At 35.1% G+C, this 27,887-nt stretch overlaps 1 protein-coding gene across 1 annotated transcript; it reads right to left on the bottom strand.

The window, feature by feature from the left end:
* Positions 1-11,814: 11,814 nt before the first annotated feature.
* LOC145086519 (SMAD/FHA domain-containing protein) lies at positions 11,815-13,331 on the bottom strand. Its single transcript, XM_079024303.1, has 2 exons — positions 12,821-13,331; positions 11,815-12,458 (listed from the first exon to the last, which is right to left on the bottom strand). The coding sequence occupies exons 1-2, from the start codon at positions 13,257-13,259 to the stop codon at positions 11,959-11,961; spliced, it is 939 nt and encodes a 312-aa protein (XP_078880429.1). The 5' UTR covers positions 13,260-13,331; the 3' UTR covers positions 11,815-11,958.
* Between the last annotated feature and the right edge of the window lie 14,556 nt (positions 13,332-27,887).

Raw genomic sequence — 27,887 nt, 5'->3', positions numbered from 1 at the left:
AGCTTCGTGCTTACAGTTTCAGTTTTGGTTTCAGGTACTTCCGCTAGCAGAGGGAGGAGTTCGGGTTGATGGCATTGCACACACCACAGCTACAGCTTTCATCTTGGGGGTTGATTTAGTTTCTGATTTTTATATGTCATGGATATGATACAGTTTTCTGTACCGTGGTTTATTATTATTTTGAGATGCATTATGTATCGTTTCATGATATGACACTCAAATCATGGTTTTTGGTTATGTTGAAAAACGAAATTTTTGGGTCGCATTTTTGGGTCGTTTCATTGGTAGTATCAAATTCTTCATTTGTAGGGACCAAAATAGTTTTTGATGGGTTTTGGTCATAAGACATCCTATGTGCTCATACAAACCCTGATGCTTGGATCTAGGTTTCTCTATTGTACATACAAGTTGTCCAAGACTATAAACCCTAATTCTAGCATTCAAGTAATCACATTAACATGAGAATAGGTTTAAGATGTTACCTTGATTGTTATGTAGCAATAATAATCCCAAATCTCCTTGTATTGACTTTAGAAAGCTTAGAGTCACAATTGTCACTCCTCTAATGGTTCACAAACACCATAAGCAAAAGGATGAAGAGGATAGAGAATGGAGGCTGCCCAAAACGTGTTCTAACCCTAGAATCAAGCTTCACCACGTTTTTGGGTCATAAGGGTCTTATATATAGTTAGGCAATTAGGGTTATCTAACAAGGAAACCCTAATTTGGATGCATAAGTCCTAAGAAACCCATGGACTCCTTTCCTTAAGGCCTTGGACGATTTCCTTATGGGCTTCCCCATAGAATTCGTCCACTCCTTAATATAAGGCAATCCATGGCCCAAATTGCAATTATCTTATAATTATAATTCTAGTCCCTTAAGTTTAATTAATCTCTTTTAGTCACAAAACTAATTACCAATTAATTATTGACTAATATTAATTAAACAATATGATTTCTCCTTTAATATATTATTCTCATAATATATTAATAAATCATATTTAATCCTTTCTCTCCATAATTCATCCTATCAAGTTGCTTTGATGAAGGCAACCCAAAAGGACCATGCACCATCGGGTCAAGTACATACCAAAATAGTTATGGACTTAGACACTAATCCAACAATCTCCCACTTGGATAAGTCTAATAACTATTATGCGTATGACTTTAGATCCTGATCTGCAATCGTAGCTTTCTAAAGCCACTGTCAACTCTGATCCTATCAGATACGCGTGTCCTTAGATAAGGGATCATATATTCCTCCATTCTAGATATCATATGAGATATGATTTCAAATCATTCTCTTTGTACTATTTCTCGAATTCCGATTTATGACGACTGACTAATTGAACAAATCAAATTAGCCCTAGCCCGGTCGAGCATTTACGTTTGTCATCACTAAATCATCGAGGGGCCCAAAGATATCGCTTTTATCCTACCTTGGATAAAAGGAATGGATAAACTTTGATACAATGCTCGCTTGGACTCACGCACCGAATCACACACAACAATATGTTTTATAACACCAAGTTACTAGTGCGTTTACATATTATCAATGTGCAACCGATTCGCAAGATACAACTCACACATCTCGGTTTCAAGAATATAAGATGTTATCGTCTCACCAATCACTCGTGATACAATTCATGGAGTGATCCAAGTGAGCGTGGGTTTAATCCAATGCTCAAATCATATTCATAAGCACTCATGAACGTTGCAGCAAACATTTGCTTATGTCTAATACTTTTTTAGACAATCCACACACCAATTCACGACAGTCTTCATTCATATCTACTTCCAACATATGAACGACTGTGGCCCGTTAGAATAATTCGATTATTCTTAATAAATTCAATTATTCTGGAAGTCAAAACATGCAAATGTGAAACACAAGAATAATACTAATCCCATATGGCCTCAAAACTTTGAGTATAAATAAAACTCCTTTTATTTATCACCATATCGATTACTCATTATTTGTCGTTTCGGGTAATCAACTTCTTACTCGAATTATTACACTTTTCCCATGCTCTTAGCATGCACACAATGTTTACCTATGGTTCTTACTTTTGTGAAATAGATCAAATTGAACACATTTCCAATCATTCTCATTTCACAACTCCAAATCCTTTTTCATAAGTGTGAGAATATCAAATTCTTGTTACTTATAAAATATGCTAGATTCTAACATTCTATGCAATGATCCTTTTGTAACGTCACTGCACCAAAGTCACAAAGACTATTGCCAATGATATTACAAAGTCCTCTATCGGACATTGTTACAAGACAATTCCTCAAAGTACATTCCTTTGAACATCCTTTTGCATAAAAGTTTCTAATCTAGACATAGATTTTCAATATCCAATTCTCAATATGGACACGTTTCCATATTTTCCATATGACAACTCATTCTTAATAGAATCTTATCTATTCGTAATGATGTCGATATGGTCCATCCAATATGGAAACATTTCCATAATTCCCATATGACAACTCATTCTTAATAGAATCTTTTCTATTCATAATAATGTCGATATGGTCCATCCAATACCATGCTTCCAACTACTCACAAGCGACCAATCCTCGTCAAACTTTGGATTGTCCTTTGATAGTTGTTTAATTATTTTAGTCAAAACCAATTCTATTCCTTTTTCCCTCTAAATGCGCTCGACATTTGGAAAATTTTAGAATGGTCAAACATTAAAGCATTTGCAATCGATCCTATACCCGAAGCGCATGGGACACGACGCATAATGTTTTATTTGCTATGTTCTCAAAATTCGAATTGTGAAGAGGAATGTTTTAATCATAATCGAAATTTTAAGAACACACTATGTACCCTTGACTAAATTTATTACCATTTCTCAACCTAATCTTTTAGATTTGAAATGAAGCATAATATTCTCTCCCTTAATTATAGCAAAACAACTATTCCATCCTTATAACTTTGCAAAGAATGACTCTTGTTTTCTATAATTAATATTGCCAACTTGCAATACTTTCCTTAATAATCATACAATCATAACATTTATGCTCCCACTATCATGATGATTATTATAAACATAACACTTATGCTCCCACTAGCTTTGACATGTATTCATAAACATCTTATCTTTCAGAAAAACAATACCTATTGAATTTCTTAAGTCCATGTTTCTAATACTTAATGCTTTGATAATCTTTTATCAAGGCTTCTTGAACTTATACACCTTTGCCTTAGATAGTTCATATGTGTGTGTAAACAATTTCCAAACCTCACAATTCAAATTATGGAAAGGGATACCGTAACCATAATCGAATTCGAGAATGCAATTTTACAATCACTATCTTCTTAAATCTTTCTTAGTGAAAGCATTTCCTCACAATCATTTTCATGAAGGAGAAAATCTTATGACACTTAGATTTAAACGGTGTATTTGTTCCTATCCATGTGAATTTGTCAAAACCAAAGTTTACGACAAATTCAAACTCATATGGATCGAACTTTCTTAATCTCGATTTCTTGCCTTATGGTAGCACAGCTGCCCACCATGTCTTCCAAGTAGTTAAGCAGCTCACCTTTTCTTATCAATGTACTTTCGATTGATCAATGTCCTTGCCTTTTATGCATTCAAATGAGAACTCATAGGACTCACATGCATAATTAACTCTATTGGAACGGCACATAAACAAAATAATGTCAACACGATAGGTTGTAAACCTCAACTCGTGTGCTAGTGATGATCGATAAGGTTTATTTGATTTGTTCTTGAAACCTTTCAAGACCATTAGGACTCCCACTGACTCCTTGACATATAAGATTCTCTTGTCAAAACATTTCTTGACAAACAAATATTCAAGAGTTAGTGTAGCTTTTATCAAAACTCTTCATAAATTGGTCCTAGTTGGTCTTTGTCTTATCCAAGACATCACAACCTTCCACATTTGATGAATGTTACAAGCCTTCTTAATATTTTTCACTCAATGTCACAATCTTAACTTTAAGACTTGTTTTGGAACGAAGTATGATTGACTTCTTGATTTAACCATTTCTCCAATCCTTGATTCCTCTTCTTAAACATATAATTGTACTAAGACTCACTTAGAGGATCAATTGAGATATGGTTCTTAATCATTAAGACCTATCATAAAGCGTAAAAGCTACTCTCCCTTCTTCTTAGAATGGAGAAACTTTTATCTTTCTGCCTACTTGATTCTTCTTATTCGTTTTGCTATTGATTTAAACCTTTTTAATCAATTCCGAATTACACTTAATCTTATAAGTATAATCATGTAAATCATGACGAATATCTAGTTACTCTTATGGTGGACTTGATCAACACGCAACTTTGTGTGCTCGATCTCCTAGTCCTTCACTTGACTCTTTGTCAATGAATTAGTCTAATTTCCAAATATGAAATTTCTCATTCATCGTGCAATCAAGTTGCATGATTCCAAGTTTCTGTCCAATTGAACTTGGGCGATGAGAAACTCTCCCTATTTGGTATACTCTCAACTTTCCATAAATAACATAATAAGAACCAAATCCATTATTGCTAATATTCAAACATCAATTTTTCATATACGCCATTGCAAGGATAAATAAATAATATAAAATCAAATTTTATTTTATTACGGAAAAAATTGTCCTTACAATGCAATTCATTGAAAAACTACACTAATACATCTTTCTTAGCAATCTAATTCTAACTCAAAGTAGTAGCTCAAGAATCTAATCTTCGAGAAATGCGATCGAAATCCATTCCTTCACGGTTAGATTCTGCTCACTTCTTCCCTTAAGCTTCCTTTCTTTTCTTCGATCCTACAAAACATCAATTGTAATCTTATCACATTATGTATTAAGAATCTAGAATAGGAGCTTAAAAGAGTTAGTCAATGGATTTTACCTAAAGCATAGCCATACATTTCGACTCTCCCGTCTCTTAGATCTCTTAGGTAAATGGGGCAGCTTCATCTCCAATGCCCTTTCTCTTGGCAATAAAAGCAAATTGACTCTTTTGGAACATGACATGGAACTACTTTAGACATTGCCTTTCTCTTATGATCAAACCTTTCGATCATAGCATGTCTTTCGTTGCCATTGTCTATATCCATAGAGGTCTTGAAGGCAGATTCACCAATCAACTTTTCTTTTCCATTGCGCCAAAACATTTCTGATTCAGCAGCAATAAGCATATAGGTGAGATCTATAAGGGTCACGTCGCGGTTCATCATATAGTAATCTCTTACGAACTCACTATATGAGTTAGGAAGTGACTGAAGAACCCAATCAACATCCATTTCCTCACAGACAACGGATCCCAACATTCTTAACCTATCAATGTGTGACTTCATCCCTAGGACGTGTACACACACCGACTTTCCTTATTTATGTTTACTTGCCAAAAGGGCTTGAGTGATCTTGAACTTTTCAAGCCTTTGAACTTGTGGGTTAGGGAGAACAATTGGAGGAGGAGGAGGAAGTGAAGTATGATCTCTTGTTCCTTGATCGAATCGTGGAATATCATCTTCATGTGGAATGCTTGTTCCACGGGATTTGAGAAGACCATAGTTGTCAAACTTTGACATCTACAAAACGGGAGAAAATAAATTCAAGTTAGTTGATTGATTGAGTCCTTAGTAAATCACCCAAATGAGATACTAAGGCTAGGACCCAACACAATATTCTACAATTCGGGAGAGGGATGCCGTAACCCAAATTGCAGAACATTTGAAAGTAAGTGAATGACGATTCACTAATTTCCACCATAAAAAACGAAAAAGAAATTTAAGTTTTAAATCTATGAAAACTCCTAGATTCTATGAGATTCATTGAACATTTCAATGGCATGTTTAAATCTCGATATGCCCCTCTTGTTTGTGACTGGGATGCCGAGGATCACAAAGCGGGGGTGAATAACCATGCAAACTTACATGGTGCCCTCACATGTTACAGTCACCTATTCGATGTGCCGGTAAACCACACACGCTCCACCGAACTATGACAAACATTGAGTCACCCTTTGCTACCTTTGCTTAGAACCATTTAGTGTGCCGGTAAACCACACACGCTCCACTAACGTCTTCGCAAGGGCACAAAGTGTAATTTCACGGAATTGCATCAATTCACTTTGCCTAAGTAACTAAGATTGGGAATTTGTAAAACATTTAGTTACTTTTGTACTTCATTATACTTATAATAGAAGGTTTTGTCCTATCCTACCCGTTCGGCTAACGACCCTCCACTAGTCAAGAGTGCGGTGGGTAAGAGTGGATACCCATTCAATCGTCATTTTATAGGCAATTTCCTTAAACACCCCTTATAGACCAGCTTCGTGAATGAGGCCTACTAACGGTAAGACTGACTTTTATTCATACATATATATAATGTTAGACTTTTAATGTTATATATAGTATAGGGTATATTTTACACTTTTAAAATACTAGGTGGTCAAATTTAATAATTATACCTTTAATTCAGTTAAATTGTAAACCAAAACTTTTATGGATTTATTAAACCTCTTTTAATTATACACCTTAATTAATTAATAAAACCATAAGGGTGTGATTTGAACTTTTTCAAAACAATACTAGGGTTTTAGAATTTAACATTCCTAATTAAACTTTTAATCAACTTTTAAATTCCAAAACTTGAGGGCAAGTTTTGAAACATTTCAAAACATTAGGGTTTAGAATTTAAATATAAATCAAAATTAAACAATCAATCAAAATTTAAATTCCAAAACTTGAGGGCAAGTTTTGAAACCTATTTCAAAACATTAGGGTTTTAACTATTTAAATTTCAAAATAACAAAACTTTTGGGTTCAAATTTAAACTATAAAACCTAAAGGGGAAAATATGAAACTTTTCAAATCACAAGGACCAAATAACAAATAATCTAAATTAACATTTAATCACATAATTATCCATATTTGATTTATTTAATGATTTCTTGCAAAACAATTTACCAATTTAATCAAAATAATTAATCAATTATCACATAAGGAAACAAATATTTTATTAATTGATAAATATCTTCAATTAGATCAAGAATATAGTCATATATATCAAAAAATCGGATTTATATTGATCTAATATGAAAAGGCAACTATCCTTAAGCAAAAACAACAAGAAATCCCGGTTTTCCCTCCTTCTGACGAGCCGACTCGCCGAGTCAGGAATGGACTCGGCGAGTTCATCTAGAAAACTCGGCGAGCTCAGCCCCCAGAAACACAAAATCGAATTTTTTTCAACATAAAAAGCATCAATACAATAGAAACCAATCTAGGCTCTCATACCACTGATGGGTTTTGGTCATAAGACATCCTATGTGCTCATACAAACCCTAATGCTTGGATCTAGGTTTCTCTATTATACATACAAGTTGTCCAAGACTATAAACCCTAATTCTAGCATTCAAGTAATCACATTAACATGAGAATAGGTTTAAGATGTTACCTTGATTGTTATGTAGCAATAACAACCCCAAATCTCCTTGTATTGACTTTAGAAAGCTTAGAGTCACAATTGTCACTCCTCTAATGGTTCACAAACATCATAAGCAAAAGGATGAAGAGGAGAGAGAATGGAGGCTGCCCAAAACGTGTTCTAACCCTAGAATCAAGCTTCACCACGTTTTTGGGTCATAAGGGTCTTATATATAGTTAAGCAATTAGGGTTATCTAACAAGGAAACCCTAATTTGGATGCTTAAGCCCTAAGCAACCCATGGACTCCTTTCCTTAAGGCCTTGGACGATTTTCTTATGGGCTTCCCCATAGAATTCGTCCACTCCTTAATATAAGGCAATCCATGGCCCAAATTGCAATTATCTTATAATTACAATTCCAGTCCCTTAAGTTTAATTAATCTCTTTTAGTCATAAAACTAATTACCAATTAATTATTGACTAATATTAATTAAACAATATGATTTCTCCTTTAATATATTATTCTCATAATATATTAATAAATCATATTTAATCATTTCTCTCCATAATTCATCCTATCAAGTTGCTTTGATGAAGGCAACCCAAAAGGACCATGCACCATCGGGTCAAGTACATACCAAAATAGTTATGGACTTAGACACTAATCCAACAGTTTTATCTTGAAAATATGATTGATCATCAAGATGATTTTCAAAGGATATATAAATGATGGATACAATTGAATGAATATGGTCACCTATAGAGCGAACAACAACGTCTTTTGAAATTTCAATTTCAGCTTCACCATCATTAGGGCCACCAATATTACCATCGCCAATTTTAACAATCCACTCATCAAATGCTTTTGTCTCATCCAAATCTTAGTTATACAACCAAAATAAATCTCATGTTTACGGTTAAACGTAAAACTGTACATCACGACGTAATTTGGATGAATATGATGCATGCACAATATCCGAACAATTGCCTCTTTGTATTGCTAGAAGAATTTGTCTAAAGCCGTCTCCATATAAAATGGTTTTGCCTCCAAACGATTCTTAAAGATAAATACCTACAGAGCAATGCTATCCTCTTTGTTGACCATATTTGATGTATAAACTTCATTGTCGTTGAATTGTTCGTCAGAGTTCACTAATACTTTTGTATTGGCACGCGATATTCCTCTAGACAATGCCACATAAAGTTGGCCATGCGTGAAACCGATTCTGGGAGATAAATACCTACATTTGGAATTGTTTCTCCGTAAGTTTTATTGATTGCTATCGCGAAACATAATTTGATTAGGAATTGTTTTCTTATCAGCTTGAATGGTAACATGTCATCTTCATGCGGACATAGAGGAAACCTTGGACCAAATCTCTAGATAGTTTATTTTGACTATTAGTGATGCAACGATACCAAATAGTTTCTTTTGATGATAAGTTTCAGACGACTATTTAGGGGCTTAAGGTTTACATGGAGGGTGTGTTGTAATAAATATTAGCAAATTGGTTAAAAAATGAGACTTATTTATGAATGCAAATTTTCATATGTTCTTAGCAGAAACATGCTATACTTTAAAGAACACGTAATATATTGTTCTTGTATCATCTCTTATTCATATATAAGTATACATTAATCCTAAAAAAATAGTTATTTTGTCAAAATATCTGTTTAAAAACTAAAATAATATGTGAAATTTATTTTAAAACGGGTAGATGCTAACACTCTTTTTCGTAATATGATTTTCATATATGAAAAACATAAACCATGATTACTTTTATAATTTAAAAAATTAAAACATGATTACTTTTATATATCTGACAAAATTTTCGTATAACAAAACTTTAGAACATAATTAATCGTTTAAAGATAATAATGAAATATTGAAATAAAGAATCAATTAATTGGTTGTTATCTTATTTGTATTTTTATAAGGTGATAATCTCGTTATGTCTTACTTAAAAACTTATATTATAATATAACTTATATATATATATATATATATATATATATATATATATATATATATATATATATATATACAAAATAAATTAACATATCGTTATCATTTTACTTTTTTTTTTTTTGCAAATTTCAATCTAAAAACAAATTTTTCCTAGAAAATAGTCATATTAATGACCTACTAATTAACAATTAAATTTATATATTACATAAATGGTTCACATGTGAACAAAAGTACACAAATGGTCCATATTTGAAATGTTTTTCTTACATAAATGGTCTATTATGCGAAAGAAAATGAAAATGTACTTTCCATTAATAAAATGTTTTCAAAAAAATCATATTAATTAGCTCTAATGTAGAAAAAAAAATTGTTCTAGATTAGCCAAAAAGAATATGGAAAAGTCATTTTTTGAAACTACGATGCTATTAATGAATTTTTTTGCAAAGTTTAATGCTATTAGTGATTTTTTTTTCCAGAAAAACAATCGTTTAAATGAGCTTCAATATACAAAAAATATAACTTTCCATATCAACTAAAAATAATCCAAAAATGTCATTTTTAAGAGTATGATGCTATATATGAACTTTTTTTTTCAAAGTTTAATATTAAAAGCATTTTTTTTTCCAAAAAAGGTCCTAATATAAGGTTAAAAGAACATATTGTAAAATATTTATCGATCTACATGAGCAAGAAGTAAACGTTTCCATCAATACACAATAAAGTATATAAATCATGTCTCCTTCTGTAATGAATTCCAACGCCCCACAATGTGGAATCCCCTCAGTCACAGCATTCCATAACTCAAACCACATCCGATAATCAATATGAAGAGAAACTGCAATAAAAAATAATAATTGTCACCATCTTATACAAATATTAGAGATTATTGGGGTATTAGATAGTGTAATAACTTGCAATTAAATATAATTTTCAAATAAAACTTAATATGAGAAACTAACCAATGTGATCAAGGGTCAAATAAGGCATTATAACTAAAACATAAACAAAGAACTATTAGGGATGAAACATGAAACTTTAAGGAGAAACATACAAATTTAAACCGTGAAAGATAACAAAAATCGACAAGTATATATTTTTAAGTAATTTAAACCAATATATTTTTAAAGTAATTTAAACCGGACCGCAAGTTTATCCCAATATTGTTCACTTAAGCATTTCATCGAACAGGTAATAGACAGGTAGAACAAACAAAATTTCCAAGTATCCAAATCAAGGTCTCAAATCCTAACACATCAAAAAAAACCAAATTTGTGATTTTAACAACCAAAAGAAAAGGATATGACATACATTGTGTATGAGTCTATCGTTTATAATTTGATTGCTCAATTTATTGAACAATTCGTCAAAAGTATGAAAAAAAATGGGGAATCCCATAGAAAGATCCGATTCAAATTTCTAAATAACACAACTGTGACAATTAAATTTCAAACCACAAAATTTGACACTCTCATAACATAAAAATCAAAATATATTTTACTTACGTTCACAAGAACCCAGATGAATTCGACCATTTCAGTTGTTTGTCAACTCTAATTTCGACCTACAAGAAATCTAAAAAAAATCAAGCAATTTGAGTAACAATCATTTTAATGTTGTCACAACTTTAGCATAAATATCGATAAATAGTACAAATATTAGTTATCAAGAAATAAGCATATATGAGATGACTAAAAAGTTGTCAAGTGGAATTTGAGTTACTTGTTTTCTTACCTTTATCTAATGTATTTATAATTTCAGTCGTTCAACTACAAATCTAAATTGTTAAGTAAAAATCAAAACAACATGTTTTCCTTCATTTTCTTCTCCACTACAAAACTTAGGTTAGATATATTATGTAAAGAATTGAGGGAGGCGGGGTATTTTTGTATTTTATTTTTTGTGAGATTTAATTGTCATTAATAGATTTTATAATTTAATTCATTTTACTTTTGATGATATTTAATTGTCATTAATAGAATTCTTAATTTAATTCATTTTATTTTTGGTGAGATTTAAGTGTCATTAATGAAATTCTAATTTAAAACCTAATATACGGATTATAAAATCTATTGACATAAATAAATGGGTTGATAAAGATGATGTCATCAAATAATCCAAAGGTGGAAAATATATGATTGAAATTCAATCAATGGTCCTAATTTCTTCAATTTAGAATTAAAGATTCTCTTTTAATAATATTTAGAAATCAGAGTGTGACATGTGATTATTATGGAGGATTAGAATAGGGAGATTTTTATCGAACGTTTTTATTTCAACAACTATTTTATCAACTATTTAATTGGTCACCATTTAGGTTTTCAGCTAATACTCCAAACAAAGCCTAATCCATATAAATGAATTATTAGACTTAAGTTTCAAACTTAAAACCTACAAACAAGTTTTTCAAGCTGAAAAAAAAATCTTATTTGAACACCAATTAAAGATCAGAAAAGCTTCCAAACAATCAAAAAAGTATTAGCTTGTGTACATTCCAAAACACAATATTCTTCGGATCATTTTATACATTCTACAACATAATCAAACAAAAAGATAAAAAACACCAAAAGTGGCTTTATATCAACTACTCATCTTCATCTTCATCATTTTCAAATTCTTCCTCTTCGTTATCTTCAACATTTTCTTCTCCTATATCCCCATCATCAACTATGAATCCACCCAATGTTTCATCTTCTTCATCTTCATCTTCATCAACATCATCATCACCATAATCATCCTTTGCATACTTCTTTGTAGTAGACATGGCACTTTTACTTGTACTTGCACCCTTGTTTTGCTTTTGCTCCTTTGATCTAGTTGAGTACTTGGGTTTTGGGACATTTTTCATTTTCTTGATAATTTCAGCATCTTCTTCACTCTCACCCGTCCACACTTCATCATCGTCATCCTCTCCACTCTTCTTTCTCCTTTTTCTTGTACTCTTCTTCCTTTTTCTCTCATTAACTTCCTCTTCATCGCTCTCTTGTTTAGATTCTTCAAGAAACCAATCCCAATTACTTATATCGCTGAGCATTTTCATTGGGTAGTGATCAAATTCATGTCCCACAACAACAAAACCAAACTCTACATTTCATAACCAAAAAAATTTAATCAATAGAAGCAGAGAGAACACGAAACTATAGATGCTTGATTATGAATGTTCTTGTCACGACTTGTAGAATCAGACAATGAAGATAATCAGATATTAAATGTTAAATTCTGGTTTTCTGTAAAAATGCTCTAATTTGAAGTCCCAAAACGCAAATCATTGGGCATAGGTTAAAGTTTTCTAAATGGATGATTGATATGAGCATTATGATATTGCAAGTCTGGATGCCTAATTCTATTGCAAACTGCAATTAAAAACCCTAGATGAAATCCACAAATGTTAATTACATGTCTACAAAGTGTTATTTTACCAACGGAAACCACAGTAACGAACGCACCTTTAACAGGATCGATATGTGAAATATCACCAGTCTCGACTTCATCGTATTCAATCCCGGAAGTCTCTGCGAATGCTTCGTCAAGACTGAGTTCGCTCTTCGATTCACTATCGTCTTCGTTTTCGCTTGCGATTTTCTTCACGTTAAACCAAACAGGATTCTTCGAAGCCACACAAAACGAATCTCCATTCTTAATTTCACCTCCTTCCGAACGTTTGTAAACCCTAATTTCATCGTTTCTACGGTCGCGTACCCAGACGGGGTTTTTCCCTTTAACTTCGAAATAAACCCTTGTTCGATCTTCGTGGAGTCTGAAAGAAATATGGTGACGAGAAATTGCTCGATCACTGGAAATAAACCCCAATTCTCTTCCAAAATCCAAGGTTTCAGAGCCTTCTTCGAGCCGGATTTTGGAGCCACTTTTGCTCTCGATTTCCATGTTTTTAAAGTTTACCGCATTTGCCGACACGTCGCTATTAGCTATTTAAATGACGTTGGTCTGGCCGACCCGCTTCTTCCTTTTAAAAAAATTTAATTCCCACGTATGGTGATATCTAGAGTCGGGCGGGCGGAGAACGGTTTGAAGAAGGTACCGACGGTGCAATCAAGATCACTATCACATGGTGGATGGTATTGTGTTTTTTTTGTGGGTGGTTAGTCTTGGGTTTGGCTAGGGATGAGCATATCGATCGGGGAACTGGAACCCGATGGAATCGGTTGGGCCGGGACCGGGACATTATTTTTGTGCATTTTTAGAACCGGGAACCGATAGTAACCGGAACCGATATAACCAGAACTGGTAGAACCGGCAAAAACCAAAACTGTATGATGCTATTTTTCGAGGACCAGTTACAACATTTGAAGACACGACAAGAACCGGTAGGAATCGGGAACCGGTAGAACCGTCGGGCCGGTTCGGTTCTTTATTTTGGCCGAAGTCGGTTCCCGAGTCGGGTCCGGTTCCAGCCGGTTCGGTCATTTTGTTCATCCCTAGGTTTAGCTAACTCGTTACCTCCACTCTTTTTATCTCTTCTCTGTTTTATACATGGACACAAAAGAGTCGAGCCGAACCAAGCTTCACGGTAATAGAGTTAGGCTTATTAAAACTCGAGTTCATTAATAGTCTGGAAGCTCGAGCTCACTCACTATACCTAGGGGATGTTTGGATTATCTTTTGAGATGCCAAAATTCTTTTTAGGAAAAGTTGTAAAAAAATCAGGTTTTTCTGACTTTTCCAAAAAGTTCATTTTCCTTATATCTAAAATCCAAATGTAACTTTTAAAAGTGTTTTTACCAAACATCTTTTATCCTTTCCTAAAAGGACATTTGGACTCTCAACAGATAAGCCAAACACCCTCCTGATCATATTAACCAAAAAACCGAACCAAAACCAAATTAACCAAAATAACTGAACCATTACTAAAAAAGACGGTGAGGTTTCTATTTTTATCTAACCAGGTACATATGGTTCGATTATGGTTTTCATCCAAAACTAAATCACTAAAAATCGAACCGAACCAATAATGTTGACAGTAACGGAGCTTCAAGTTTTTATTTAGGGGGGGGGGGGGGGGGGAAGTATAATGTGTATAAAAAACGGAAAATAGGGGGGACAAAGTCAAATTTTATAGTTTTTGACTTAATATGTAAAGTTTTAATAGTAGATGACTAATTCTAAAAAAACAGGGGGGGGGGGGGGGGGGGGGCAGCCCCCCTTGCCCAAAAGAAGCTCCGTCGATGAATGTTGATAAATGTTTTTAATATAATATAATATTAAATATATGGTATGTAATTATATTTGGAATTGAAAATTTAAAGTGTAATTATTTGGAATTAAATGAGAACCTAATCTTCTATCATATTAATAAGGTAACACTCAATCGTTCATTTTTTTTAATAACAATGTACGTTTCTCAGTTTTTATTGCAATGTACTTTTTAATTTTATCTCGTTTTCGACTATTATGATTAATCGATATTAACCATTAACAAAAAAAAAACGTTAACCAAAACGAATACCTAATGACTACCAAAATGTATTAACCACTTCTAATGGTTATTGTTCGGTTTTAACTAAAAACCGAACCAAACCGCCTCATACACACCCCTAATACCTAGTTCCTTAAAAGTCTAATATCTCATTTTTCAACATGCAAGGACAAAAGAGAACTCTTACATGCTCTCAAAACGTAACCAAAAGTCCATATCTAAAGTATATAATGATTCAAAGATCATGGAGTTGTCCAAACTCCAAAGTTAAAACCATTAAAGGGACTAAAACACTAAAACATGGACTAAAACACCATTAGCTTCCAAATCCAAAGATGAAATGTAACACCCGTTTTTCTGGATGAATCGAATTAGGGTATCAAGGAGTCAAAAGGTTGTATTTTAGAAGAAAAGGAGTCTCACGACGTGATACATAAAGGCTCACGACGTGAGATGGGTTTATATGGATCTTTTTGTTCGGAAATGGTCTCACGACATGAGACATAGAGGCTCACGATATGAGAACTGATGCAGCTCAAGCTCATGATCTTTTAGGGTTTCCTTCGTATTTAAGCACATCTAAACCCATTTTAGGGTTCATTAGCAACCTTCAAACCCTTTTTCACCTCAAAAAACCCTAGCCTTCTTCCCTTGCTTGGTTCTTGGCCATTTTGGAGTATTTCTTGGTTTAAAGAATGTCACACCCCCAAACCAGACGGCGGAAACATCCGAGGTCTCGTGTGACTATCAATTGAATATCATTACAATGAATATACATGAACAAACACATACATCACCAACATTACATAGTACAACTGTCATTGTTCACATCAAGTACATTGTTTAAATATTACATATCCATAGCATAAACTGTTTGAGAGTCACAAAACATAACATCCTAACATACTTGGTAACTTTCTTCAGCTTATCTGTTACCTAAGAATACAAATTGTTTTTAAAACGTCAACATATATAATGTTGGTGAGTTCATAAGCATGTTTGATATAAAACTAATTTGTATTGTTTGTACAACCCAGAAAATCCGATATTTTCTGTACCAAAAACTGTCTGCGAAAAAGATGTGATGATCCCATAAGTGCATATGTATGAGATTTCAAAACAAGTAAAAGTGATTATTATTGATTATTGTATTATAGTGTTGGATGTAGGAGTGAATAATGTTTTTCTCCCGGAAAACCTGATGTTTTCCGATATATGTAGCATGATAGTTTTGTATTATTGTATCGTCACAACGAATGAATATGTCTTCCCATGATTACTTACATAGTATTGGATCTTTATGTGAGTCGTTATAACCATGCATAATAATAACTAATTCGTCTGTCTTGACATTTTTTCAAATGCCAGTTTTGATCAAGATTTTGTCACCCTAGACTGTCTGAGTCTAACTGTAGCGAACAGCTCAGGTGTGGGGGAGTCACCTCCGTATAGATCTATACAAAAACTCTCGCTCTCCCTCCAGGATACTCTGGTTATAACCACATACTACGACCGACACTTATTGGTGTCACCCGTTATTTCCCACTAAATCCAACTGAATTTGAAAACCTTGCCTAACAACCTGATTTATGCTTACTTGAATAAAAGGTAAGGCTAACAGATGAAGAGAAGAAGGCAACAAAGGCCCACTAACCGTGTATGTTATTATAGGTTGTCGAGTATGCGACGGACGCATTAGCCCATCACGCATATGATTGATTTGGACCATACTAGCAATGCAAATGGACCACTAAGTCCCAATAACATGTAAAAGCCATTGAGGGTCCATTAGGCATGTAATTTGGTCACCAGATGCCCAATAAACATGTGGGATTATATTGGGCCCAAATAATCATGATATTGGGTCATAAGGCCCAATAGAACGAATAGAAGATATTTGAGCCCAACCATTGAATCATTTAATTTTATTAATCCTAAGTTTAGGATGTAGTTATTTATTGTAAGCGAAATTTTTATTCCAAATATGAAACTATAATGACGTTTGGTTTATAATGAAGCTTTGGTTATATATATATATATATATATATATATATATATATATATATATATATATATATATATATATATATTATATTTACAACTACACGTTATAAACTTGATATTTTTAACCCAAGGATTTATAATTGTCGATTTGGTCCAAAAACATTTAGTTTGACCATTTCAGCCCCTTTACCAAAAACAAGGGGGTATGAACTCACCTTGCTTAGTTCTTCTCGGTTTGAAGAAGAATTATAAGAAGATGGTGTTGTTTTTGGTTCTAGCAAGCTCCTTGAGTGGATCTCAAACTTAGATGGGTTCTAGGAGTCATGATAACGAATTTAGGGTGGTAAGAGGTATGAATGAGTTCAAAAGAAAGTATGCTACTTAGGTTTGTGAGATCTTACCACTAGAGTGCAACTTGAAGTGATTTTTGGTTGAAACCTCCTTGAAATGCTTCTAATTCTAAAAAATTCTTGATGAGAGGGGAGAGGTGTTCTTGAATGTGTTTTTAGGAAGAGTTTGATATGGTTTGTGTGTGTGCTTCTTGCCTACGGCCGAAGACAACAAGAGATGGGGGAAAGAGGGAGAGTGAAGTGATAGATGCATGGGAAGTGTAAGTATTGCATGGAAATCCACCATGTAATAAGGAGGTGGATAACCCTCCTTAATTCTCCTAATTTCCTTTTAATTTTTTTTATATAGTTGGGCCTAAATGGAGAAAGAAGATAGATGAAATGGGCCTTTAATGCTTAGTTCCAATAATAGGAGGCCCATTTTGATGGTTTTCGGCCCATTGGTCCCTTAGGGGTGTTTACGGACCAATTAGAACGAAAGAATGGGTTTCATGGCCCATTAAAGCTAATTAAGTTAGTTATGGCCCAATAAGGCCCATTAAGGTAAACCAATTCATTTTGGATCCATTATGGCCCAAATTGTTAAGTTTCATGAAAGTGGGTCCAATTAGGACCCATTTAAGGGTCTTAATCCCATAATAGTCAAATTGGAAGCTTATTGGTCCATTAGGCCCAATAAGGAAATCCTAGTCTATAATGGACTTAAACCGGGATTTTTAGGGTTTCCAATCTTTTGTTGACCATTGAAGTGTTTGCATGGAAATTTGTTATCATTGAATAAACATCATGCATGCTTTCAAGTTTTAGTCACAAATGTTATCATTTTTAATGTTTACAAGAGCATTAGAATTCCTAGTTGTGACATCATCCCCCCGTTAGAGGGAATTTCGTCATGAAATTCTTTTGAAACTAGGTCTGAGAATGCGAGAATAAGTGAGGGTACTTTTGCTTCATCTGATCTTTGCGTTCCCATGTGAATTTCGGTCCACGCTTTGTGTTCCACCGAACTTTCACAATCGGAATGCGACTTTGCTTAGTACGCTTCACTTCCATGTCCATGATTTCAACCGGTTCCTTGACGAACATGAGATTCTTGTTGATTTCGATTTCTTCCAATGGGATGACAAGAGTTTCATCAGATAAGCACTTCTTCAAATTAGAAACATGGAACACGGGGTGTACACTGCTGAGCTCAACAGGTAGTTGCAGCTTATAGGTCACTGGACCGATTCGGGCAAGAATCTCGAATGGCCCAATGTATCGTGGGTTTAGTTTTCCCCGTTTCCCGAAACGAATCACCCATTTCCAGGGAGAGATTTTCAACAACACCCGATCCCCGCCTTGAAATTCCAAGGACTTTCGCCGTTTATCAACGTAGCTCTTCTGTCAGTCTCGTGATGCTTGAAGTCGAGCTCTGATTTGAACTATCTTCTCTGTCGTTTCACGTATTATTTCTGGCCCTGTTAATGCATTGTTTGGTGTCTGTCCTCTTACTAGCTGAGTCTCACCTACCTCAGCCCAACACAACGGTGATCTACACTTACGCCCATATAATGCTTCAAAAGGAGCAACTTTTATGCTTGTGTGATAATTGTTGTTGTACGGAAACTCAATTAAAGGCAAGTGGATATCCCACGACCTTCCAAAGTCTATCGCACATGCTCGAAGTTTATCTTCAAGCGTTTGAATGGTTCGCTCACTTTGACCATCCGTTTGTGGGTGGTAAGCAGTGCTCATGTCGAGATGTGTTCTCATAGCTTTCTAAAGCGTCTGCCAAAAGTGTGAAGTGAATCTACTATCTCGGTCTGAGATGATAGATATTGGTACTCCATGGAGTTTCACAATCTCTTTGATGTAGATTCTCGTTAGTCGTTCCATCTTGTATGTCTCCTTTATTGGCAGGAAATGGGTGGATTTCGTCAACCTGTCGACTATTACCCATATGGCATCTAATCCGTTATTTGTCTTAGGTAATTTGGTTACAAAGTCCATGGTAATCCTTTCCCATTTCCACTCAGGTATTATTGGCTGTTGTAATAGTCTCGAGTGCTTTTGATATTCTACCTTCACTTTAGCGTAAGTGAGGCACTTGTTAACGTAAGTGGTAATTTATGCCTTCATGTTAGGCCACCAATAATGTTGCTTGATATTCAGGTACATTTTATCTGAACCTGGATAGATGGAGTATCGTGTCTTATGGGCCTCGTTCATGACTACCTCTCTGAATCCCCCAAGTTTAGGGACCCAAATTCGGTTCATGAAATAATATGCTCCGTCCTCCTTGACTTTGACGTTCTTTTCCATTCCACGTAACGCTTCGCTTGTTCTGTTTTCTGTTTTCATGGCATCCAACTGGGCTTCTTTGATTTGCGAGGACAATTGGGATTGAATGGTTATTGAAAGATTTTTCACATGACGATTTGAGTGTTCTTTCCGACTTAAGGCATCGGCTACCATGTTAGCCTTGCCTAGGTGGTACTTGATTTCGCACTCATAATCGTTTAGCAGCTCAACCCATCTTCGCTGCCTCATGTTTAACTCCTTTTGATTTAAAATGTTTTGGAGGCTCTTGTGGTCGGTGAAAATGGTGCACTTTGTACCATAAAAAAGGTAGTGCCTCCAAATCTTCAAGGCAAATACCACAACTCCCAATTCGAGATCATGGGTGGTATAATTCACCTCATGTGTCTTTAGTTGTCGGGATGCATATGCTATCACCTTCCCTCGCTGCATGAGCACACAACCTAAACCTTGATTCGAAGCATCGCAATAAACTACGAAGTCCTCAGTTCCCTATGGTAATGATAGTACTGGCGCACTACAGAGAGCTCGTTTCAAAGTTCGGAAGGCAACCTCCTGTTTTTCGGTCCATTCAAATGGTACGCCCTTCTATGTAAACATGGTAAGTGGCTTGGCCGTTCTGGAAAAGTTATAAATGAATATTCTGTAATAGCCTGCATGACCCAGAAATTGACGAATTTCAGTGGGTGTCGTTGGGACTGCCCATCCTTCAATGGCTTTGATCTTAGAAGGGTCCACATGTATCCCTTCTTGGCTGACAACATGACCTAAGATGTTTATGCTACGGAGCCAAAACTCACACTTAGAGAGTTTGCATATAAATTTTCGGCTCGTAAGGTTTCCAAGATTTTTCGGAGATTTCGACTATGTTCCTCTTCGCTTCGAGAATAGACCAGAATATCGTCGATGAAAACAATGACAAAGTTGTCGAGGAATGGCCGGCAGACTCGATTCGTCAGGTCCATAAATGCGGCAGGGGCATTCGTTAGACCGAAGGTCATTACAACAAATTCATAATGTCCACAGCGGGTTCGGAAAGAGGTCTTGAGGATATCCTCTTCCCGGACCTTGAGTTGGTGGTAGCCGGATCGCAGATCTATATTAGAGAAGTAATTTGCTCCTTGAAGTTGGTCGAATAGATCGTCGATTCGTGGAAGTGGGTAACAATTCTTGATAGTGAGCTTATTCAGCTCTCTATAATCGATACACATCCTAAATGATCCGTCCTTCTTTTTAACAAAAAGGACCGGAGCTCCTTAAGGTGAGAAACCAGGCCAAATGAATCCTTTGCTCAAAAGTTCGTTGAGTCAACCTATAAGGCGATTTGGCGATGGGTGTAGCTCCTGGAACAAGGTCAATTCGAAACTCGACTTGTCTTTCTGGGGGTATCCCCAGAAGGTCTTCAGGAAAGATGTCAAGGAAATCGCAAGCCACTGGGATGTCTCGAATACTAACCTCTTCCTCCAGCGAACGATCCCCTCCTACGGGGTTTCCTGGTGGGGCAGGGTGGTCATGGTTTGCCTCGTCGGTAAGTGATTTGATGGGGGCTTCGTTTGTGTCTCCTTTCTCCTCCGTGTCATCATCAGTCCCCTCAAACTCGTAGTCCGTATCGGTGTACTCGTCGGGTCCAACGTCATGTGTTGCTCCTTGTCCTTCCTTGGGGTCGTCTTCAATCATTCTGTGGGCCACCAAGGCCTGGTGAAACTGAATGCCTTGATTATCCTCTTCCATGGTGACTGTGATGAGGAACACACAAGGAGGGTATATAAATAAACTACTATTACTCCTAAGATGTTTTAGTTGCTATTAAAAATTGGATTGATGTTCGCTTCTTGATTAACAAAGGGGTATGTCTTAGGTTTACTGACCATCGCGATCGCCCCAGGGCATGTGATAGTTGTATTCTGGAGGAAATGTAGTTGATCAAGCTACATTCGCCCCTTAATACAACTGTGAACAATCATGGCTTAACCGAGATGTCAGGATTTTTCCAATCATCTTATTTGAATTGTTATTGTGTTTATTTTCCTAAGTCGCACAAGTAAGAGTGTTTATTATTATATTTTATTTGTTTTGTTCAGAGTTATTTAGTCCCTCTTTGGGTTTATAGTTGCATATCAATATGTGGTTAGATATGCCAATTCACTATAAACAGAGCTCTGATACCAACCTGTCACACCCCCGAACCAGACGATGGAAACGTCTGAGGGCTCGTGTGACTATCAATTGAATACCATTACAATGAATATACATGAACAAACACATGCATCACCAACATTACATAGTACAACTGTCATTGTTCACATCAAGTACATTGTTTAAATATTACATATCCATAGCATAAACTGTTTGAGAGTCACAAAACATAACATCCTAACACACATGGTAACTTTCTTCAGCTTATCTGTTACCTAAGAATACAAATTGTTTTTAAAACGTCAACATATATAATGTTGGTGAGTTCATAAGCATGTTTGATATAAAACTAATTTGTATTGTTTGTACAACCCAGAAAATCCGATATTTTCTGTACCAAAAACTGTCTGCGAAAAAGATGTGATGATCCCATAAGTGCATATGTATGAGATTTCAAAACAAGTAAAAGTGATTATTATTATTATTGATTATTGTATTATAGTGTTGTATGTAGGAGTGAATAATGTTGTTCTCCCGGAAAACCCGATGTTTTCCGATATACGTAGCATGATAGTTTTGTATTATTGTATCGTCACAAAGAATGAATATGTTTTCCCATGATTACTTACATAGTATTGGATCTCTATGTGAGTCGTTATAACCATGCATAATAATAACTAATTCGTCTGTCTTGACATTTTTTCAAATGCCAGTTTTGATCAAGATTTTGTCACCCTAGACTGGCTGAGTCTAACTGTAGCGAACAGCTCAGGTGTGGGGGAGTCACCTCCGTATAGATCTATACAAAAACTCTCGCTCTCCCTCGAGGATACTCTGGTTATAACTACAAACTACGATCGACACTTATTGGTGTCACCCGTTATTTCCCACTAAATCCAACTGAATTTGAAAACCTTGCCTAACAACCTGATTTATGCTTAATTGAATAAAAGGTAAGCCTAACAGACGAAGAGAAGAGGGCAACAGAGGCCCACTAACCGTGTATGTTATTATAGGCTGTCGAGTATGCGACGGACGCATTAGCTCATCACGCATATGATTGATTTGGACCATACTAGCAATGCAAATGGACCACTAAGGCCCAATAGCATGTAAAAGCCATTGAGGGTCCATTAGGCATGTATTTTGGTCACTGGAAGCCCAATAAACATGTGGGATTATATTGGGCCCAAATAATCATGATATTGGGTCATAAGGCCCAATAGCACGAATAGAAGATATTTGAGCCCAACCATTGAATCATTTAATTTTATTAATCCTAAGTTTAGGATGTAGCTATTTATTGTAAGCGAAATGTTTATTCGAAATATGAAACTATAATGACGTTTGATTTATAACGAAACTTTGGTTATATATATATATATATATATATATATATATATATATATATATATATATATATATATATATATATATATATAACTACGTGTTATAAACTTGATATTTTTAACCCAATGATTTATAATTGTCGATTTGGTCCAAAAACATTTAGTTTGACCATTTCAGCCCCTTTATTTATAAAAATGACATTTTTAGTCCCTTTTTATGAAAATTGACATTTTTGGTCCTTATACCATTTTTCTTGACATTTTTGACCCAAACTTTATTTAAATGATAATTTCAGCCCAAAACTATTGTATTTGTCATTTCAAGCCTTTATTTGTAAAATTTTTACATTTTTGGCTCAATTTTCGTAAGTTTTACATTTTTGATCCCAAAATCAAAAACTTTGCATTTTTAGTCCAATTTGGTAATAAAATCATTTTCAACCCCTGAAATTTATTTATTTATGTTTTAGACTCATACTTTTATGAATTTACAAATTCAGTCCCTAAAACTTCTTCATTTTCGCAAGTTGGGCCCAAAAATCTGTGAGGCCCAAATTTAAAGCCCATTAGCTAAAATTTATGTTTTTGGCCCTTTAAAAAGTATTATTTTCATAAAAATCAACTTTTATATAAATAAATACCTTATAAACCTCATAAAACCGAAATTTATCACTTTCAACCCAATCTTTGTTATTTTTTCAAAATGACACTAGTAAAGATCTTTGGCTTTGTTTTTTCACTTATTAAACTTAAGGACTCTTAAATATATTGTTTATTATGTTTTTGTTTATGATTCTTTCACACTTTTGCTATAGATCTCGAAATATATCAAGTATTAACACTTTATCACAACCAAAAACCAAAGAATTCACATATAACTGTTGGATTAATGTCTAAGTCCATAACTATATTTGGTATGTACTTGACCCGACCCGGCATGGTCCATTTGGGTTGCACTTCACCGACACAATTTATATGGATAATATTTTGAGAATAGTATATTTATGATTTATATTAATATATTAATACGGAATCATATTATTTAATTAGTATTGATCAAGAATTAATTAAGTGATCAAAATGAACTAATTAAATATGGACTCTTATATATATGGAATGGGCCAAGTTCATTTAGGCTGGGCTAAGATTTCATGGATAGTCCATGGAGTGTTTAACCCATGGATCATATGAAATGAAAGGTCATGGGTTTAACCCTAGTCTCCATACTATATAAAGATGTCATTGGTTGGTGAAATTGGCACTAGTGTGGGTACACTAAGAGGGCTAGCCGATTTCACTAGAGAGAACCAAAGTATTCTTATTCTCAAAGTCTTCCAAGGTGTTTTGGTGATTTGTGATTTCACTTGAGGCTTCCACACTATTGGGGCTAAGCTCTTAAAGCTTGAAGACACCAAGCTATATCAAAAGGTATGTCATCTAACTATAACTTTATAGTAAAAGAGCTTCATAATATGCTAGTTAGGATTAAAGCCTTGGAAAGTTCTTATTTGCATGTATAATAGAGAAAACATAGATCCAAGGTTTATAGGGTTGCATGTACACCATAGGAGTGTTAGAATGCTCAAAACCCAACAATAACATGCAAACATACATAAATCAACACATAACACTTGTATTCTCCCCCCAAAAACAAGTAAAAACCAAAAACAATGGGGTATGAACTCACCTTGCTTAGTTGTTCTCGGTTTGAAGAAGAATTGGAAGAAGATGGTGTTGTTTTTGGTTCTAGCAAGCTCCTTGAGTGGATCTTGAACTTAGATGGGTTCTAGGAGTCATGATAACGAATTTAGGGTGGTAAGAGGTGCGAATGAGTTCAAAAGAAAGTATGCTACTTAGGTTTGTGAGATCTTACCACTAGAGTGCAACTTGAAGTGATTTTTGGTTGAAACCTCCTTGAAATGCTTCTAATTCTCAAAAATTCCTGATGAGAGGCGAGAGGTGTTCTTGAATGTGTTTTTAGGAAGAGTTTGATATGGTTTGTGTGTGTGCTTCTTGCCTACGGCCGAAGATAAGAAGAGAGGGGGGGGGGAAGAGGGAGAGTGAAGTGATAGATGCATGGGGAAGTGTAAGTCTTGCATGGAAATCCACCATGTAATAAGGAGGTGGATAACCCTCCTTAATTCTCCTAATTTCCTTTTAATTTTTTTATATAGTTGGGCCGAGAGGGAGATAGAATGGGCATTTAATGCTTGGTTCCAATAATAGGAAGCCCATTTTGATGGTTTTCGGCCCATTAGGCCCTTAGGGGTGTTTACGGCCAAATTAGAATGAAAGAATGGGTTTTGTGGCCCATTAAAGCTAATTAAGTTAGTTATGGCCCAATAAGGCCCATTAAGGTAAGCGAATTCATTTTGGATCCATTATGGCTCAAAATGTTAAGTTTCATGAAAGTGGGGCCAATTAGGGCCCACTTAAGGGTCCTAAGCCCAGAATAGTCAAATTGGAAGCTTATTGGTCCATTAGACCCAATTAGGAAATCCTATTCCATAATGGACTTAAACTGGGATTTTTAGGGTTTTCAATCTTTTGTTGACCATTAAAGTGTTTGTATGGAATTTTGTTGTCATTGAATAAACACCATGCATGCTTTCAAGTTTTAGTCACAAATGTTATCATTGTTAATGTTTACAAGAGCATTAGAATTCTTAGTTGTGACAGAGAATACGAGAGGAAGAAGAATACGGCGATCTTTGGAAGAGGCTTTCAAGGAATCATCATAATTGTTTTGGTCAAAAATCAATTAAGTAGAATTCAACCGTAATATATGAGAGGTTGTTATGTTCGTAGTAAATCAAGTATGAAATGATGATCAAAGTAACACAAGTTAGTTACAAGGAAAGCCTTTGATCCTTTATAGGATCTCCAACATAAAACCTTGGGAGGTGATAATTATCACATGGCTTGATGTTTTATTTGATATCAAAAGTCGATTTACAGAGATGAATGTGTAAATGTAAGTACAAGTATCGTAGATGAGTTAAATGTGTATGTAGTGTGCTAATTACATGTGTTATTTATAGTCTAATGTTAATAACTATAAATTTGATAATCCCTGGATCCTCTGGAATCAACATATGAATGTTATTTGATTTGGTATTCCGAGTCTTTTTGCTTGGTCGAGTTGACTTTCCGTTGAGAATGGGTCTTGTGTTGACTCGTTCTGCACGTGTGAGAAAAATAAAGAGATTATAGTCGTTACATTTGTTAAAAATATTAGTGGTGATAGCTAGGATCCCGAGATATGTTTAAGGGTCCTGAGGTTTCAGAAGTTTTTGAGGATCCTGAATATGATTCAAGGATCCCGCCCCTAACAATCATCATCAACTCGCATTGCTTTTAGACCCTTGTAAGCGTTAGAGCTTCCACCTTTTATTGTTGATTGTGGCTAGATCTAAGTTTGACCCAATTTTATCCTTGGTTGAGCAAGTTTAAATGAATGGAAACCATAAAGTTGGCAACTTTATGGGTTATAAAGGTCCTTAGAGTGCCATGAAGTTAAGATTTAATGAATGGTTGGGTTTTGGAACCTTGCATGAAAATTTGATGATCTTTTCTTCAATATTGGTCCCTTATGATATCTAGACATTTATTGGACATACATGCCCATAAAGCATCGACTTTTAAGTGTATTATGGAGTTATAAGGCATTCTGGAAAGTTAGGGTAAAAGGCTTAATGGATTAAGGACTTAAATTATTGGATTTTTTTGGCTTCAGATTGTTCACTATGTGAGACATAAGGTCTCACGATGTGAGGGTTGAATGATCCCGTTTATGTCGAGCTTTTGAGGCTCATGACCTGAGAAAAGGTTGCTCACGTCGTGAGGTCAACCCATGTGACTTTCCTTGACCGATTTGGCTAGACTGAGTCGAAATGAGTTGGAATCGGACTGAGTGAGCTCTCATGACGTGACTAAGGGTTGGTCATGACGTGTGACTGAATAATTGACATACTGGGTTGTTGACTTTGACTTTAACCGTTGACTTTTGGCTTGGGTTGGCTTTTGGTCAATCTCTATTTTAGAAGGTAGACTTATTGTGTGCCTTGTGTGGATTGTTAGGAAGTGCTTAACACTCATCATTTGGCTAGAGGGCAGTTAGCTGTGGTCGGCGCATTTTTGAGCTGAGTGTTAGTCGACTTTGTGATTTAGGTGAGTTTCCTTACTGTACTCAAGGTCGAAGACACCAATGTCAACCTACTGGTTTATGTTATATAGGAAGACTAGGGGGTGACTCATGACATTTGTATGAAAGACCTGAACATGGCTCTCGACAAATTGTATGTAAGACCAGGGTATAGACCTTGACAGTTATAAATATAATGTAGTTGTCTATGTGATACTTGCATGGAAGACCATAATGTGGCTCTTGGTACTTGTTTGTAAGACCCAGGGTTTTGGCCCCCGACCTCGCAAGGGGTGACCATGATACGACTCATGGCATAATGACAAGACTATGGTTGGCATATAACAATCTATATTGTATGTTTATGGTTTCAGGTACTTCCGCTACGAAAGGGAAGGGCTCGACGTGACTGCACCGCATCCACAAGAGTTTGTTGCATTGACAATTTTCAATATTTACTATGATATTTAAATAATATGTTCACTTTGATCGGTTTTGGAATAACACGTTTGTATGGTTTATTGTTTTAAAAATGAAAATTTTACTATGAATTTTTGGGAGGTTATATGAAACATCAAAAAGCCCTTTGTAGATGACAAAGGTCCATAAGGTAGATGAAGGTTGAGATCTTCGGTTGCAAAGCTCCTCAATACAATATTGCAAGAATTCTCTTCACTCAAAAATCACCAAAAGCACAATAAAAATGGGTAAGAGGAGAGATGAGAAGCTCAAAACTAATAGAGGGATAACCAAGGTTTCTCAAGAATTGTCCTAAAGGTATTGGAAGTTGTGAAT

Source organism: Lactuca serriola, chromosome 1 (assembly GCF_051521515.1).
Source record: "Lactuca serriola cultivar US96UC23 chromosome 1, Lser_US96UC23_V15, whole genome shotgun sequence".
NCBI lineage: Eukaryota > Viridiplantae > Streptophyta > Magnoliopsida > Asterales > Asteraceae > Lactuca > Lactuca serriola.
This window is presented reverse-complemented; position numbering and strand designations above follow the sequence as displayed.